At 34.0% G+C, this 22,006-nt stretch overlaps 1 protein-coding gene across 1 annotated transcript in view; it reads right to left on the bottom strand.

Annotated features, from left to right (window-relative positions):
* The window catches only part of LOC128667083 (uncharacterized), a 141,211-nt gene that overhangs the window by 9,366 nt on the left and 109,839 nt on the right, over positions 1 to 22,006 (bottom strand). The window contains exons 16-17 of the mRNA XM_053721970.1: positions 21,795 to 21,847; positions 21,606 to 21,715 (exon numbers count right to left, since the gene is read on the bottom strand). Coding sequence (XP_053577945.1) covers positions 21,606 to 21,715; positions 21,795 to 21,847 — 163 coding nt within the window. The remainder of the gene's footprint in view (positions 1 to 21,605; positions 21,716 to 21,794; positions 21,848 to 22,006) is intronic.

The following is a 22,006-nucleotide window of genomic DNA, read 5'->3' as shown; positions in this document are numbered from 1 at the left end:
TGATCACACTGCACTGTAAAATGATGATGAGTATCTGTACACTGATAATGATCACACTGCACTGAATAATGATCATGAGTATCTGTACACTGATAATGATCACACTGCACTGTAAAATGATGATGAGTATCTATACACTGATAATGATCACACTGCACTGTATAATGATGATGCGTATCTATACACTGATAATGATCACACTGCACTGTATAATGATGATGAGTATCTATACACTGATAATGATCACACTGCACTGTATAGTGATGATGAGTATCTATACACTGATAATGATCACACTGCACTGTATAATGATGATGAGTATCTATACACTGATAATGATCACACTGCACTGTATAGTGGTGATGAGTATCTATACACTGATAATGATCACACTGCACTGTATAATGATGTGAGTATCTATACACTGATAATGATCACACTGCACTGTATAATGATGTGAGTATCTATACACTAATAATGATCACAATGCACTGTATAATGATGATGAGTATCTATACACTGATAATGAACACACTGCACTGTATAATGATGAGTATCTATACACTGATAATGATCACACTGCACTGTATAATGATGATGAGTATCTATACACTGATAATGATCACACTGCACTGTATAATGATGATGAGTATCTATACACTGATAATGATCACACTGCACTGAATAATGATCATGAGTATCTATACACTGATAATGATCACACTGCACTGTATAATGATGATGAGTATCTATACACTGATAATGAGCACACTGCACTGTATAATGATGATGAGTATCTATACACTGATAATGATCACACTGCACTGTATAATGATGGTGAGTATCTATATGCTGATAATGATCACACTGTACTGTATAATGATGAGTATCTATACACTGATAATGATCACACTACACTGTATAATGATGATGAGTATCTATACACTTATAATAAACACACTGCACTGTATAATGATGATGAGTACCTATACACTGATAATGATCACACTGCACTGTATAATGATGATAAGTATCTTTACACTGATAATGATCACACTGCACTGTATAATGATGTAGAGTATCTATACACTGATAATGAACACACTGCACTGTATAATGATGTATCTATACACTGATAATGATCACACTGCACTGTATAATGATGCTGAGTATCTATACACTGATAATGAGCACACTGCACTGTATAATGATGATGCGTATCTATTCACTGATAATGATCACACTGCACTGTATAATGATGATGAGTATCTATACACTGATAATGAGCACACTGCACTGTATAATGATGATGAGTATCTATACACTGATAATGATCACACTGCACTGTATAATGATGATGAGTACCTATACACTGATAATGATCACACTGCACTGTATAATGATGATGAGTATTTATACACTGATAATGAACACACTGCACTGTATAATGATGATGAGTATCTATACACTGATAATGAACACACTGCACTGTATAATGATGTATCTATACACTGATAATTATTACACTGCACTGTATAATACATCTGTTGAGGGGGACAATGATATTGTTATAAATACATCTGAATATGCGCTAAATGATAAAGAGTTAACATTGCTCAATAAGGGACTTTCATTCTGTCCTTCCTATGATACGGACTTCTTCGAGTTGGAAAAAGATCTACAAAGACTTTATCGTAACATCAAAATGAAAGTTTGGTTCAGTAATGAACGTTATATGATAGACAGCAATGTCCAGACCCCTGAATGGTCTTTAAAGAATCTGGGACTTAGCAAGAAAAGGGCCTTTAACCCCAATGTAAATAATAACAGTTTAAATACATTTATTAATGTGATGCAACATGGGGTGAGAAAGTTACGAGATGATTACAAAAATAAAAAGCATACCTTGATGTGGCAAAAGAATGAGCATATAACTTTAACTAATTTTGCTAAGGATGAAAGTGATGTGTTAAATTCCTTGAGAAAGAACAAAAACATCATTTTTAAGGGGGCCGATAAAGGCGGAGCTATGGTTCTGCTTGACAAAAAATATTATGTCAATGAAGCCCTTTCCCAGTTGAGTGACACTAACACATATAGGCTATTACAGGGGAATCCTCTAGTTAACATACAAAAGGAGATGACCACTATTGTATAGAGGGCATTAAATCAGGGAATCATAGACAAAAAATTGTCTGAGTATCTATGTGTGACTAATACAAGGACACCAGTATTTTATACGGTCCCCAAAGTCCATAAGGACAAACAGAGACCCCCTGGGAGACCCATAGTCTCCTCGGTGGAGTCAGTGTTTACTAATATCTCTAAGTTCCTGGACAGTATTTTACAGCCGGAGGTTACGGGGATGTCCAGCTACATTAAAGATACTAACAGTTTTCTGTGCAAGGCAAGAGACTTGGAGTGTCCAAGTGAAAAATTCCTCCTGTTCACCATGGATGTACGAAGTTTGTACACGTCTATCAAACATGAAACGGGTATATCCATAATAAGAAAAACATTGATGGTGAACAGGAGGTATAATCAAGGTCAGGTGAAATTTGTTGAGGATTTACTGAGTGTTATTCTTTATTGGAACTACTTCATCTCTCAGGACAACTGGTATGTCCAGGTAAAGGGTACTGTGATGGGCTCAAACGTTGCCCCATCATACGCCAACCTCTTCATGTGTGAATTTGAGGAAAGTGTCGTCTATAAGAATGATTTATTCAAACAATTTGGAGCCGTATGGTGGAGATATATAGACGATATTTTTGGCGTATGGTGGGGTAGTGTGGAGTCCCTTGCACAGTTTGTAAGTGAGCTCAATTCGGAAGTGAGGGACCTTTCCTTCACATTGAATTTCAGTTAAGAGAGCATACCTTTCCTGGACACACTACTTCTTAAAAAAGGACACTTTCTTGAATTTGACCTATATAGAAAGGAGACTGATAAAAACAGCATATTAAAATACAATAGTTTTCACCCTAGGCCTCTAGTGAACTCCCTACCTAGGAGTCAATTGCTAAGAGTTAGTAGGATTGTGGATAATGAGGAGACACGTAAGGTGAGGTTCAGAGAGATGTCTAAAAAGTTTAGTGACAGAGGATATCCTAGAAAACTTTTGGAACATACCATGGAGACTTTAGGTGACATTAGGGACAAAACTCCCAAGGACAATAGACTAGTGTTCGTTAGTCAGTACAGTCCACTAAGTAATAAGATATCCAGTTTGATACGTAAAAACTGGCATATACTCAAAGAGTGTAATACTAATATTGCACAACTACAGGAACCACCCTTAATGGCACATAAAAGGGTCAAAAGCCTAAGAGATCACCTGGTACACACAGATGTAGGTACTAGCATTTAGAGTAGACAACTTCATTTGAGCAAAAAGAACATAGGCACTTTCCCTTGCTTGAGTTGCATGAGTTGTCATGCAGTAATAAAAGGAGCATTTTTCCATCATCCACATAGTGGGAAAAAGTTTGCAATCAAGGGATATTATACATGTGAAACCACCCATGTTGTGTACCTTATAAAATGTCCTTGTTCCTTTATCTATATAGGGGAGACCACCTGTAAGGTGAGAGACCGCATAAGCCAACATAGGTCCAACATCAGGTGTAAAAATAAAGAGGCTCCTTTGTCCAATCATTTTTTAGAAAAAGGACATAACATAAGCCAACTTAGGTGGCAGGTCATTGACCACATCCCCCATAATAGAAGAGGTATCGATAGGTAAACGTTTATTGAAACAAAGAGAGATGTGGTGGGTACATAAATTAGACAGTATGAAACCAAAAGGTCTCAATAGGGACTTTGACTTAAGTTGTTTTTTTCTAATGTCTCTTGTAGTGTGCTCTTTGGGAGTCAATTTCATATCTCCCTATCCTTGGTATCTATATATCCTACACTTTATTCTAGCTTTGATATATGTTTTTAAGGATTTCTATGAATTTTTTAAGAAAATTTGTTTCTATGAATTGATGTAATTATATGTCTTGTAACTAGATTATTTTAGATACAATGTATTTAGGAATGTTGGTGCATGTATAACATTGGCCAGTAGAGGGAGCACTTCTCCCAGCCAGAGTGGAGAAGGTGCCAAATTTCAGGTATTTAAAGATTCAATAGGCCTATGTCTAATTACCAAGCATGAATAAGGGGCTGTGACCCCGAAACGTCGCTGTCTGTGCAAAATAAAGTGTTTTAAGTGCTGGAGACCCTGCCTTCTTTTTGTACTATTGTCTCAGGGCTTGGCAGCGCTATGAGGTCTACCGTGCACTTACTTCTAATGTGTGCTGTTCCCATTGTTTCATATTGTATAATGATGATGAGTATCTATTCACTGATAATGATCACACTGCACTGTATAATGATGTGATTATCTATACACTGATAATGATCACACTGCACTGTATAATGATGATGAGTATCTATACACTGATAATGATCACACTGCACTGTATAATGATGATGAGTATCTATACACTGATAATGAACACACTGCACTGTATAATGATGATGAGTATCTATACACTGATAATGAACACACTGCACTGTATAATGATGATGAGTATCTATACACTGATAATGAACACACTGCACTGTATAATGATGATGAGTATCTATACACTGATAATGATCACACTGCACTGTATAATGATAATAAGTATCTATACACTGATAATGATCACACTGCACTGTATAATGATGATGAGTATCTATACACTGATAATGATCACACTGCACTGTATAATGATGCGAGTATCTATACACTGATAATGATCACACTGTACTGTATAATGATGATGAGTATCTATACACTGATAATGATCACACTGCACTGTATAATGATGATGAGTATCTATACACTGATAATGATCACACTGCACTGTATAATGATGATGAGTATTCACTGATAATGATCACACTGCACTGTATAATGATGAGTATCTATACACTGATAATGATCACACTGCACTGTATAATGATGTGAGTATCTATACACTGATAATGATCACACTGCACTGTATAATGATGATGAGTATCTATACACTGATAATGATCACACTGCACTGTATAATGATGATGAGTATCTATACACTGATAATGATCACACTGCACTGTATAATGATGATGAGTATCTATACACTGATAATGATCACACTGCACTGTATAATGATGATGAGTATCTATACACTGATAATGATCACACTGCACTGTATAATGATGTGAGTATCTATACACTGATAATGATCACACTGCACTGTATAATGATGATGAGTATCTATACACTGATAATGATCACACTGCACTGTATAATGATGATGAGTATCTATACACTGATAATGATCACACTGCACTGTATAATGATGTTAGTATCTATACACTGATAATAAACATGCTGCACTGTATAATGATAATGGGTATCTATACATTGATAATGATCACACTGCACTGTATAATGATGTTAGTATCTATACACTGATAATAAACATGCTGCACTGTATAATGATAATGAGTATCTATACATTGATAATAAACATGCTGCACTGTATAATGATAATGAGTATCTATACATTGATAATAAACATGCTGCACTGTATAATGATAATGAGTATCTATAGATTGATAATAAACGCTGCACTGTATAATGATGATGAGTATCTATACACTGATAATGAACATGCTGCACTGTATAATGATATGAGTATCTGTACACTGATAATAATCACACTGCACTGTATAATGCTGTGAGTATCAATACACTGATAATGATCAAACTGCACTGTATAATGATGATGTGTATCTATACACTGATAATGATCACAGTGCACTTTATAATGATGTGAGTATATACACTGATAATGATCACACTGCACTGTATAATGAATGAGTATCTATACACTGATAGTGAACATACTGCACTGTATAATGAGGATGAGTATCTATACACTGATAAAAAACATGCTGCACTGTATAATGATGAGTATCTATACACTGATAATGATCACACTGCACTGTATAATGATGATGCATATCTATACACTGATAATGATCACACTGCACTGTATAATGATGTAGAGTATCTATACACTGATAATGAGCACACTACACTGTATAATGATGATGAGTATCTATACACTGACAATAAGCACACTGCACTGTAAATGATGATAAGTAGCTATACACTGATAATGAGCACGCTGCACTGTACAATGATGTGCGTAACTATAGACTGATAATGAGCACGCTGCACTGTATAATGATGTGAGTATCTATACACTGATAATGATCACACTGCACTGTATAATGATGATTAGTATCTATACACTGATATTAAAAATGCTGCACTGTATAATGATGATGAGTATCTATACAATGATAATGAGTACACTGCACTGTATAATGATGAGTATCTATACACTGATAATGAACACACTGCACTGTATAATGATGATGAGTATCTATACACTGATAATGATCACACTGCACTGTATAATGATGCGAGTATCTATACACTGATAATGATCACACTGTACTGTATAATGATGATGAGTATCTATACACTGATAATGATCACACTGCACTGTATAATGATGATGAGTATCTATACACTGATAATGATCACACTGCACTGTATAATGATGATGAGTATTCACTGATAATGATCACACTGCACTGTATAATGATGAGTATCTATACACTGATAATGATCACACTGCACTGTATAATGATGTGAGTATCTATACACTGATAATGATCACACTGCACTGTATAATGATGATGAGTATCTATACACTGATAATGATCACACTGCACTGTATAATGATGATGAGTATCTATACACTGATAATGATCACACTGCACTGTATAATGATGATGAGTATCTATACACTGATAATGATCACACTGCACTGTATAATGATGATGAGTATCTATACACTGATAATGATCACACTGCACTGTATAATGATGTGAGTATCTATACACTGATAATGATCACACTGCACTGTATAATGATGATGAGTATCTATACACTGATAATGATCACACTGCACTGTATAATGATGATGAGTATCTATACACTGATAATGATCACACTGCACTGTATAATGATGTTAGTATCTATACACTGATAATAAACATGCTGCACTGTATAATGATAATGAGTATCTATACATTGATAATGATCACACTGCACTGTATAATGATGTTAGTATCTATACACTGATAATAAACATGCTGCACTGTATAATGATAATGAGTATCTATACATTGATAATAAACATGCTGCACTGTATAATGATAATGAGTATCTATACATTGATAATAAACATGCTGCACTGTATAATGATAATGAGTATCTATAGATTGATAATAAATGCTGCACTGTATAATGATGATGAGTATCTATACACTGATAATGAACATGCTGCACTGTATAATGATATGAGTATCTGTACACTGATAATAATCACACTGCACTGTATAATGCTGTGAGTATCAATACACTGATAATGATCAAACTGCACTGTATAATGATGATGTGTATCTATACACTGATAATGATCACAGTGCACTTTATAATGATGTGAGTATATACACTGATAATGATCACACTGCACTGTATAATGAATGAGTATCTATACACTGATAGTGAACATACTGCACTGTATAATGAGGATGAGTATCTATACACTGATAAAAAACATGCTGCACTGTATAATGATGAGTATCTATACACTGATAATGATCACACTGCACTGTATAATGATGATGCATATCTATACACTGATAATGATCACACTGCACTGTATAATGATGTAGAGTATCTATACACTGATAATGAGCACACTACACTGTATAATGATGATGAGTATCTATACACTGACAATAAGCACACTGCACTGTAAATGATGATAAGTAGCTATACACTGATAATGAGCACGCTGCACTGTATAATGATGTGCGTAACTATAGACTGATAATGAGCACGCTGCACTGTATAATGATGTGAGTATCTATACACTGATAATGATCACACTGCACTGTATAATGATGATTAGTATCTATACACTGATATTAAAAATGCTGCACTGTATAATGATGATGAGTATCTATACAATGATAATGAGTACACTGCACTGTATAATGATGAGTTTCTATACACTGATAATGAACACACTGCACTGTATAATGATGATGAGTATCTATACAATGATAATGAGTACACTGCACTGTATAATGATGAGTATATATACACTGATAATGAACACACTGCACTGTATAATGATGATGAGTATCTATACACTGATAATGAGCACACTACACTGTATAATGATGATGTGTATCTATACACTGATAATGATCACACTGCACTGTATAATGATGATGAGTAGCTATACACTGATATTAAAAATGCTGCACTGTATAATGATGAGTATCTATACACTGATAATGAACACACTGTACTGTATAATGATGATGGGTATCTATACAATGATAGTGAGCACACTGCACTGTATAATGATGAGTATCTATACACTGATAATGAACACACTGCACTGTATAATGAGGATGACTATCTATACATTGATAATAATAGCAGCACTGTATAATGATGATGAGTATCTATACACTGATAATGAACATGCTGCACTGTATAATGATCACACTGCACTGTATAATGATGTGAGTATCTATACACTGATAATAAACATGCTGCACTGTATAATGATAATGAGTATCTATACATTGATAATGAACATTGTGACAAAACCAATCTCGCCACTGTACATTGGAGGGCCTGTTATGGAACATTCTTTGGGCTGGAGGTACATGGGCTTAAGGATACCCAGAGACTGCATGGAAATATGGAATGTTATATGCTGGACACCCCATGTACTTTCATAACTCTGTCTTATGTCTATGTCACCCTGTATCCATAAATACAGGATGGGTACAGGGTGTGAGTGCCCCTTGTGGGAGCAATTGTGACTCTATAAGCCAAGTGGGCATAAAAGACTTTATAGCTAATAAGAACTGTTCCTATATTCAGTAATAAGATGTATTCTATGTATGTTTCAGATCTGATTGTGTCTCAGGAGTCTGTCTGGGTAAACTGATTGTGTCCTTGTGTGATTATGTTAACTAGACTGCCCAACATCAGATTGTCTGAGTAAACGTTCTTCCCTAGTTAATTAACTTAATATGTTAATCTGTTTTACCTGTGAATAGACAATTGTTAGAGGTTTGATGCATTGTTCATATGTTTGCTTTACTGTTAAAACCAATGCCCTTTGTAACCTGAAGCCAGGGTGTATAAATCTGTGTGCTGCCTTCAAATAAAGTAGTCATTCTGTTTTAAACCTGAAATGTGGAGCTTGGTCTCATGTTTGCAGGGAAACTGATCAAGGTTGTGAAGTGCTGATTCTGTATGCAGGACATTGTTCCCTGGTACTAACCCTTGGTACACTGTTGGTACCGTAACAAACATGCTGCACTGTATATTGATAATGAGTATCTATACATTGTTAATAAACGCTGCACTGTATAATGATGATGAGTATCTATACACTGATAAAGAACATGCTGCACTGTATAATGATATGAGTATCTATACACTGATAATGATCACACTGCACTGTATAATGATGTGAGTATCTATACACTGATAATAAACATGCTGCACTGTATAATCATAATGAGTATCTATAGATTGATAATAAACGCTGCACTGTATAATGATGATGAGTATCTATACACTGATAATGAACATGCTGCACTGTATAATGATATGAGTATCTGTACACTGATAATAATCACACTGCACTGTATAATGCTGTGAGTATCAATACACTGATAATGATCAAACTGCACTGTATAATGATGATGTGTATCTATACACTGATAATGATCACAGTGCACTTTATAATGATGTGAGTATATACACTGATAATGATCACACTGCACTGTATAATGAATGAGTATCTATACACTGATAATGAACATACTGCACTGTATAATGAGGATGAGTATCTATACACTGATAATAAACATGCTGCACTGTATAATGATGAGTATCTATACACTGATAATGATCACACTGCACTGTATAATGATGATGCATATCTATACACTGATAATGATCACACTGCACTGTATAATGATGATGAGTATCTATACACTGATAATGAGCACACTACACTGTATAATGATGATGAGTATCTATACACTGACAATAAGCACACTGCACTGTATCATGATGATAAGTAGCTATACACTGATAATGAGCACGCTGCACTGTATAATGATGTGCCTAACTATACACTGATAATGAGCACGCTGCACTGTATAATGATGTGAGTATCTATACACTGATAATGATCACACTGCACTGTATAATGATGATTAGTATCTATACACTGATATTAAAAATGCTGCACTGTATAATGATGATGAGTATCTATACAATGATGAGTACACTGCACTGTATAATGATGAGTATCTATACACTGATAATGAACACACTGCACTGTATAATGATGATGAGTATCTATACAATGATAATGAGTACACTGCACTGTAAAATGATGAGTATCTATACACTGATAATGAACACACTGCACTGTATAATGATGATGAGTATCTATACACTGATAATGAGCACACTACACTGTATAATGATGATGAGTATCTATACACTGATAATGATCACACTGCACTGTATAATGATGATGAGTAGCTATACACTGATATTAAAAATGCTGCACTGTATAATGATGAGTATCTATACACTGATAATGAACACACTGTACTGTATAATGATGATGGGTATCTATACACTGATAGTGAGCACACTGCACTGTATAATGATGAGTATCTATACACTGATAATGAACACACTGCACTGTATAATGAGGATGACTATCTATACATTGATAATAATAGCAGCACTGTATAATGATGATGAGTATCTATACACTGATAATGAACATGCTGCACTGTATAATGATCACACTGCACTGTATAATGATGTGAGTATCTATACACTGATAATAAACATGCTGCACTGTATAATGATAATGAGTATCTATACATTGATAATGAACATGCTGCACTGTATAATGATAATGAGTATCTATACATTGTTAATAAACGCTGCACTGTATAATGATGATGAGTATCTATACACTGATAATGAACACGCTGCACTGTATAATGATATGAGTATCTATACACTGATAATGATCACACTGCACTGTATAATGCTGTGAGTATCAATACACTGATAATGAACACACACCACTGTATTATGATGGTGATGAATCTGTATACACTGATAATAAACATACTGCACTGTATAATGATATGAGTATCTATACACGGATAATGATCACACTGCACTGTATAATGATGATGAGTATATATACACTGATAATGATCACACTGCACTGTATAATGATGATGAGTATCTATACACTGATAATAAACACACTGCACTGTATAATAATGATGAGTATCTATACACTGATAATGATCACAGTGCACTGTATAATGATGTGAGTATCTATACACTGACAATGATCACACTGCACTGTATAATGATGATGAGTATCTATACACTGATAATGAACATACTGCACTGTATAATGAGGATGAGTATCTAAACACTGATAATAAACATGCTTCACTGTATAATGATGAGTATCTATACACTGATAATGATCACACTGCACTGTATAATGATGATGCGTATCTATACACTGATAATGATCACACTGCACTGTATAATGATGATGCGTATCTATACACTGATAATGAGCACACTACACTGTATAATGATGATGAGTATCTATACACTGACAATAAACACACTGCACTGTATAATGATGATAAGTAGCTATACACTGATAATGAGCACGCTGCACTGTATAATGATGTGCGTAACTATACACTGATAATGAGCACGCTGCACTGTATAATGATGTGAGTATCTATACACTGATAATGATCACACTGCACTGTATAATGATGATTAGTATCTATACACTGATATTAAAAATGCTGCACTGTATAATGATGATGAGTATCTATACACTGATAATGAGCACACTGCACTGTATAATGATGAGTATCTATACACTGATAATGAACACACTGCACTGTATAATGATGATGAGTATCTATACACTGATAATGAGCACACTACACTGTATAATGATGAGTATCTATACACTGATAATGATCACACTGCACTGTATAATGATGATGAGTAGCTATACACTGATATTAAAAATGCTGCACTGTATAATGATGAGTATCTATACACTGATAATGAACACACTGTACTGTATAATGATGATGAGTATCTATACACTGATAGTGAGCACACTGCACTGTATAATGATGAGTATCTATACACTGATAATGAACACACTGCACTGTTTAATTATGATGAGTATCTATACACTGATAGTGAGCACACTGCACTGTATAATGATGATGAGTATCTATACACTGATAGTGAGCACACTCCACTGTATAATTATGAGTATCTAAACACTGATAATGAACACACTGCACTGTATAATGATGATGAGTATCTATACACTGATAATGATCACACTACAATGTATAATGATAATGAGTATCTATACACTTACAATGAGCACGCTGCACTGTATAATGATAATGAGTATCTATACACTGATAATGATCATACTGCACTGTATAATGATGATGAGTATATATACACTGATAATGAACACCCTGCACTGTATAATGATGATGAGTATCTGTACACTAATAATGATCACACTGCACTGTATAATGATGATGAATATCTTCACTGATAATGAACACGCTGCACTGTATAATGATGATGAGTATCTATACACTGATAATGATCACACTGCACTGTATAATTATGGTGAGTATATATACACTGATAATGAACATACTGCACTGTATAATGATGATGAATATCTATACACTGATAATAAACACAATGCACTGTATAATGATGAGTATCTATACACTGATAATGAACATGCTACACTGTATAATGATACTGAGTATATATACACTGATAATGAACACACTGCACTGTATAATGATACTGAGTATATATACACTGATAATGAACACGCTGCACTGTATAATGATGATGAGTATCTATACACTGATAATGATCACCCTGTATGTATAATGATGATGAGTATTATACACAGATAATGATCACACTGCACTGTATAATTGATGATGAGTATCTATTCACTGTTAATGATCACACTGACACTTGGATAATGATAGTATGTATCTATCCACTGATAATGATCACATGCACTGCTATAATGATAATAAGTATCTATACACTGATAATTAAACACACTGCGCTTATAATGATTTGCCTAACTATACACTGATAATGAGCACGCTGCACTGTATAATGATGTGAGTATCTATACACTGATAATGATCACACTGCACTGTATAATGATGATTAGTATCTATACACTGATATTAAAAATGCTGCACTGTATAATGATGATGAGTATCTAAACAATGATGAGTACACTGCACTGTATAATGATGAGTATCTATACACTGATAATGAACACACTGCACTGTATAATGATGATGAGTATCTATACAATGATAATGAGTACACTGCACTGTAAAATGATGAGTATCTATACACTGATAATGAGCACACTGCACTGTATAATGATGATGAGTATCTATACACTGATAATGAGCACACTACACTGTATAATGATGATGAGTATCTATACACTGATAATGAGCACACTGCACTGTATAATGATGATGAGTATCTATACTGACCTAATGAACATGCTGCACTGTATAATGATCACACTGCACTGTATAATGATGTGAGTATCTATACACTGATAATAAACATGCTGCACTGTATAATGATAATGAGTATCTATACATTGATAATGAACATGCTGCACTGTATAATGATAATGAGTATCTATACATTGTTAATAAACGCTGCACTGTATAATGATGATGAGTATCTATACACTGATAATGAACACGCTGCACTGTATAATGATATGAGTATCTATACACTGATAATGATCACACTGCACTGTATAATGCTGTGAGTATCAATACACTGATAATGAACACACACCACTGTATTATGATGGTGATGAATCTGTATACACTGATAATAAACATACTGCACTGTATAATGATATGAGTATCTATACACGGATAATGATCACACTGCACTGTATAATGATGATGAGTATATATACACTGATAATGATCACACTGCACTGTATAATGATGATGAGTATCTATACACTGATAATAAACACACTGCACTGTATAATAATGATGAGTATCTATACACTGATAATGATCACAGTGCACTGTATAATGATGTGAGTATCTATACACTGACAATGATCACACTGCACTGTATAATGATGATGAGTATCTATACACTGATAATGAACATACTGCACTGTATAATGAGGATGAGTATCTAAACACTGATAATAAACATGCTTCACTGTATAATGATGAGTATCTATACACTGATAATGATCACACTGCACTGTATAATGATGATGCGTATCTATACACTGATAATGATCACACTGCACTGTATAATGATGATGCGTATCTATACACTGATAATGAGCACACTACACTGTATAATGATGATGAGTATCTATACACTGACAATAAACACACTGCACTGTATAATGATGATAAGTAGCTATACACTGATAATGAGCACGCTGCACTGTATAATGATGTGCGTAACTATACACTGATAATGAGCACGCTGCACTGTATAATGATGTGAGTATCTATACACTGATAATGATCACACTGCACTGTATAATGATGATTAGTATCTATACACTGATATTAAAAATGCTGCACTGTATAATGATGATGAGTATCTATACACTGATAATGAGCACACTGCACTGTATAATGATGAGTATCTATACACTGATAATGAACACACTGCACTGTATAATGATGATGAGTATCTATACACTGATAATGAGCACACTACACTGTATAATGATGAGTATCTATACACTGATAATGATCACACTGCACTGTATAATGATGATGAGTAGCTATACACTGATATTAAAAATGCTGCACTGTATAATGATGAGTATCTATACACTGATAATGAACACACTGTACTGTATAATGATGATGAGTATCTATACACTGATAGTGAGCACACTGCACTGTATAATGATGAGTATCTATACACTGATAATGAACACACTGCACTGTTTAATTATGATGAGTATCTATACACTGATAGTGAGCACACTGCACTGTATAATGATGATGAGTATCTATACACTGATAGTGAGCACACTCCACTGTATAATTATGAGTATCTAAACACTGATAATGAACACACTGCACTGTATAATGATGATGAGTATCTATACACTGATAATGATCACACTACAATGTATAATGATAATGAGTATCTATACACTTACAATGAGCACGCTGCACTGTATAATGATAATGAGTATCTATACACTGATAATGATCATACTGCACTGTATAATGATGATGAGTATATATACACTGATAATGAACACCCTGCACTGTATAATGATGATGAGTATCTGTACACTAATAATGATCACACTGCACTGTATAATGATGATGAATATCTTCACTGATAATGAACACGCTGCACTGTATAATGATGATGAGTATCTATACACTGATAATGATCACACTGCACTGTATAAGGATGATGAGTATCTATACACTGATAATGATCACACTGCACTGTATAATGATGATGAGTATCTATACACTGATAATGATCACACTGCACTGTATAATGATGATGAGTATCTATACAATAATAATGATCACACTGCACTGTATAAGTATGATGAGTATCTATACAATGATAATGAAGATGCTGCACTGTATAATGATGAAGAGTATCTATACACTGATAATGATCACACTGCACTGTATAATGATGATGAGTATCTATACACTGATAATGAACACACTGCACTGTATAATGATGATGAGTATCTATACACTGATAATGAACACACTGCACTGTATAATGATGATGAGTATCTATACACTGATAATGATCACACTGCACTGTATAATGATGAGTATCTATACACTGATAATGATCACACTGCACTGTATAATGATGAGTATCTATACACTGATATTGATCACACTGCACTGCATAATGATGATGAGTATCTATACACTGATAATGAACACACTGCACTGTATAATGATGATGAGTATCTGTACACTGATAATGAACACACTGCACTCTATAATGATGATGAGTATCTATACACTGATAATGAACACACTGCACTGTATAATGATGAAGAGTATCTATACACTGATAATTATCATACTGCACTGTATAATGATGATGAGTATCTATACACTGATAATGAACATACTGCACTGTATAATGATGAAGAGTATCTATACACTGATAATTATCATACTGCACTGTATAATGATGATGAGTATCTATACACTGATAATGAACACACTGCACTGTATAATGATGATGAGTATCTATACACTGATAATGAGCACACTACACTGTATAATGATGATGTGTATCTATACACTGATAATGATCACACTGCACTGTATAATGATGATGAGTAGCTATAAACTGATATTAAAAATGCTGCACTGTATAATGATTAGTATCTATACACTGATAATGAACACACTGTACTGTATAATGATGATGAGTATCTATACACTGATAATGAACATGCTGCACTGTATAATGATCACACTGCACTGTATAATGATGTGAGTATCTATACACTGATAATAAACATGCTGCACTGTATAATGATAATGAGTATCTATACATTGATAATGAACATGCTGCACTGTATAATGATAATGAGTATCTATACATTGTTAATAAACGCTGCACTGTATAATGATGATGAGTATCTATACACTGATAATGAACATGCTGCACTGTATAATGATATGAGTATCTATACACTGATAATGATCACACTGCACTGTATAATGCTGTGAGTATCAATACACTGATAATGAACACACACCACTGTATTATGATGGTGATGAATCTGTATACACTGATAATAAACATACTGCACTGTATAATGATATGAGTATCTATACACGGATAATGATCACACTGCACTGTATAATGATGATGAGTATATATACACTGATAATGATCACACTGCACTGTATAATGATGATGAGTATCTATACACTGATAATAAACACACTGCACTGTATAATAATGATGAGTATCTATACACTGATAATGATCACAGTGCACTGTATAATGATGTGAGTATCTATACACTGACAATGATCACACTGCACTGTATAATGATGATGAGTATCTATACACTGATAATGAACATACTGCACTGTATAATGAGGATGAGTATCTAAACACTGATAATAAACATGCTGCACTGTATAATGATGAGTATCTATACACTGATAATGATCACACTGCACTGTATAATGATGATGCGTATCTATACACTGATAATGATCTCACTGCACTGTATAATGATGATGCGTATCTATACACTGATAATGAGCACACTACACTGTATAATGATGATGAGTATCTATACACTGACAATAAACACACTGCACTGTATAATGATGATAAGTAGCTATACACTGATAATGAGCACGCTGCACTGTATAATGATGTGCGTAACTATACACTGATAATGAGCACGCTGCACTGTATAATGATGTGAGTATCTATACACTGATAATGATCACACTGCACTGTATAATGATGATTAGTATCTATACACTAATATTAAAAATGCTGCACTGTATAATGATGATGAGTATCTATACACTGATAATGAGCACACTGCACTGTATAATGATGAGTATCTATACACTGATAATGAACACACTGCACTGTATAATGATGATGAGTATCTATACACTGATAATGAGCACACTACACTGTATAATGATGAGTATCTATACACTGATAATGATCACACTGCACTGTATAATGATGATGAGTAGCTATACACTGATATTAAAAATGCTGCACTGTATAATGATGAGTATCTATACACTGATAATGAACACACTGTACTGTATAATGATGATGAGTATCTATACACTGATAGTGAGCACACTGCACTGTATAATGATGAGTATCTATACACTGATAATGAACACACTGCACTGTTTAATTATGATGAGTATCTATACACTGATAGTGAGCACACTGCACTGTATAATGATGATGAGTATCTATACACTGATAGTGAGCACACTCCACTGTATAATGATGAGTATCTAAACACTGATAATGAACACACTGCACTGTATAATGATGATGAGTATCTATACACTGATAATGATCACACTACAGTGTATAATGATAATGAGTATCTATACACTTACAATGAGCACGCTGCACTGTATAATGATAATGAGTATCTATACACTGATAATGATCATACTGCACTGTATAATGATGATGAGTATATATACACTGATAATGAACACCCTGCACTGTATAATGATGATGAGTATCTGTACACTAATAATGATCACACTGCACTGTATAATGATGATGAATATCTTCACTGATAATGAACACGCTGCACTGTATAATGATGATGAGTATCTATACACTGATAATGATCACACTGCACTGTATAAGGATGATGAGTATCTATACACTGATAATGATCACACTGCACTGTATAATGATGATGAGTATCTATACACTGATAATAATCACACTGCACTGTATAATGATGATGAGTATCTATACAATAATAATGATCACACTGCACTGTATAAGTATGATGAGTATCTATACAATGATAATGAAGATGCTGCACTGTATAATGATGAAGAGTATCTATACACTGATAATGATCACACTGCACTGTATAATGATGATGAGTATCTATACACTGATAATGAACACACTGCACTGTATAATGATGATGAGTATCTATACACTGATAATGAACACACTGCACTGTATAATGATGATGAGTATCTATACACTGATAATGATCACACTGCACTGTATAATGATGAGTATCTATACACTGATAATGATCACACTGCACTGTATAATGATGAGTATCTATACACTGATATTGATCACACTGCACTGCATAATGATGATGAGTATCTATACACTGATAATGAACACACTGCACTGTATAATGATGATGAGTATCTGTACACTGATAATGAACACACTGCACTCTATAATGATGATGAGTATCTATACACTGATAATGAACACACTGCACTGTATAATGATGAAGAGTATCTATACACTGATAATTATCATACTGCACTGTATAATGATGATGAGTATCTATACACTGATAATGAACATACTGCACTGTATAATGATGAAGAGTATCTATACACTGATAATTATCATACTGCACTGTATAATGATGATGAGTATCTATACACTGATAATGAACACACTGCACTGTATAATGATGATGAGTATCTATACACTGATAATGAACACACTGCACTGTATAATGATGATGAGTATCTATACACTGATAATGATCACACTGTACTGTATAATGATGATGAGTATCTATACACTGATAATGATCACACTGCACTGTATAATGATGATGAGTATCTATACACTGATAATGATCACACTGCACTGTATAATGATGATGAGTATCTATACACTGATAATGAGCACACTGCACTGTATAATGATGACTATACACTGATAATAATCACACTGCACTGTATAATGATGATGAGTATCTATACACTGATAATGATCACACTGCACTGTATAATGATAATGAGTATCTATAAACTGATAATGAGCACACTACACTGTATAATGATGATGAGTATCTATACACTGATAATGAGCACACTACACTGTATAATGATAATGAGTATCTATACACTGATAATGATCACACTGCACTGTATAATGATGATGAGTATCTATACACTGATAATGATCACAATGCACTGTATAATGATGTAGAGTATCTATACACTGATAATGATCATACTGCACTGCATAATGATGATGAGTATCTATACACTGATAATGAGCACACTGCGCTGTATAATGATAATGAGTATCTATACACTGATAATGATCACACTGCACTGTATAATGATAATGAGTATCTATACACTGATAATGAACACACTGCACTGTATAATGATGATGAGTATCTATACACTGATAATGAGCACATTGCACTGTATAATGATGATGAGTATCTATACACTGATAATGAGCACACTGCACTGTATAATGATTATGAGTATCTATACACTGATAATGATCACACTGCACTGTATAATGATGATGAGTATCTATACACTGATAATGATCACACTGCACTGTATAATGATAATGAGTATCTATACACTGATAATGATCACACTGCACTGTATAATGATAATGAGTATCTATACACTGATAATGAACTCTCTGCACTGTATAATGATGATGAGTATCTATACACTGATAATGAACACACTGCACTGTATAATGATTATGAGTATCTATACACTGATAATGATCACACTGCACTGTATAATGATGATGAGTATCTATACACTGATAATGATCACACTGCACTGTATAATGATAATGAGTATATATACACTGATAATGATCACACTGCACTGTATAATGATGAGTATCTATACACTGATAATGAACATACTGCACTGTATAATGATGATGAGTATCTATACACTGATAATGAACACACTGCACTGTATAATGATTATGAGTATCTATACACTGATAATGATCACACTGCACTGTATAATGATGATGAGTATCTATTCACTGGTAATGATCACATTGTACTGTATAATGATGTGAGTATCTATACACTGATAATGATCACACTGCACTGTATAATGATAATGAGTATCTATACACTGATAATGATCACACTGCACTGTATAATGATGAGTATCTATACACTGATAATGAACACACTGCACTGTATAATGATGATGAGTATCTATACACTGATAATGAACACACTGCACTGTATAATCATAATGAGTATCTATACACTGATAATGATCACACTGCACTGTATAATGATAATGAGTATCTATACACTGATAATGATCACACTGCACTGTATAATGATGTGAGTATATATACACTGATAATGATCACACTGCACTGTATAATGATGTGAGTATATATACACTGATAATGATCACACTGCACTGTATAATGATGATGAGTATCTATACACTGATAATGATCACACTGCACTGTATAATGATGAAGAGTATCTATACACTGATAATGATCACACTGCACTGTATAATGATGAAGAGTATCTATACACTGATAATGAACACACTGCACTGTATAATGATGATGAGTATCTATACACTGATAATGAACACGCTGCACTGTATAATGATGAAGAGTATCTATACACTGATAATGATCACACTGCACTGTATAATAATGATGAGTATCTATACACTAATATTTTACTTACTTTTCTATTATTGTGACCTCTCCATTAGTCAATTTAAATTCTATCCCCTGTGTAATAGCTTCATTAGCTTCAGTACTGGCTGCAGCAACAATTTTCCATTTTCCGGCAATCTGAGGATTAAAAACAATAATTCTATCCATCTGTCTGCCCCTCCAGTACTGTCAGTATTTGTTTCTGTGCTTGATTTACCTTCTCCAGATCCAGTGTGTCGGCCTCATGTGGCACGTCTGAACAGGCCAGTGCTAAAAACACAATAAAGGACCCAGTCATCTTATTACAATATTTATTCTATTTTTCCTGCAGGTCATGTGCAGGGTTGTTTGTTTTCAGATAAGAGTAGAGGAGGTCTGTGGGTGTGGCTTATTGGTCCCTGGGGGACAGGATAACAGAGCTCCTCAACT

This window comes from Bombina bombina, chromosome 7, assembly GCF_027579735.1.
Source record: "Bombina bombina isolate aBomBom1 chromosome 7, aBomBom1.pri, whole genome shotgun sequence".
In the NCBI taxonomy this organism is placed as follows: Eukaryota; Metazoa; Chordata; class Amphibia; order Anura; family Bombinatoridae; genus Bombina; species Bombina bombina.
The sequence above is the reverse complement of the archived record's forward strand: the minus strand, read 5'-3'. Positions and strand labels throughout refer to the sequence as shown.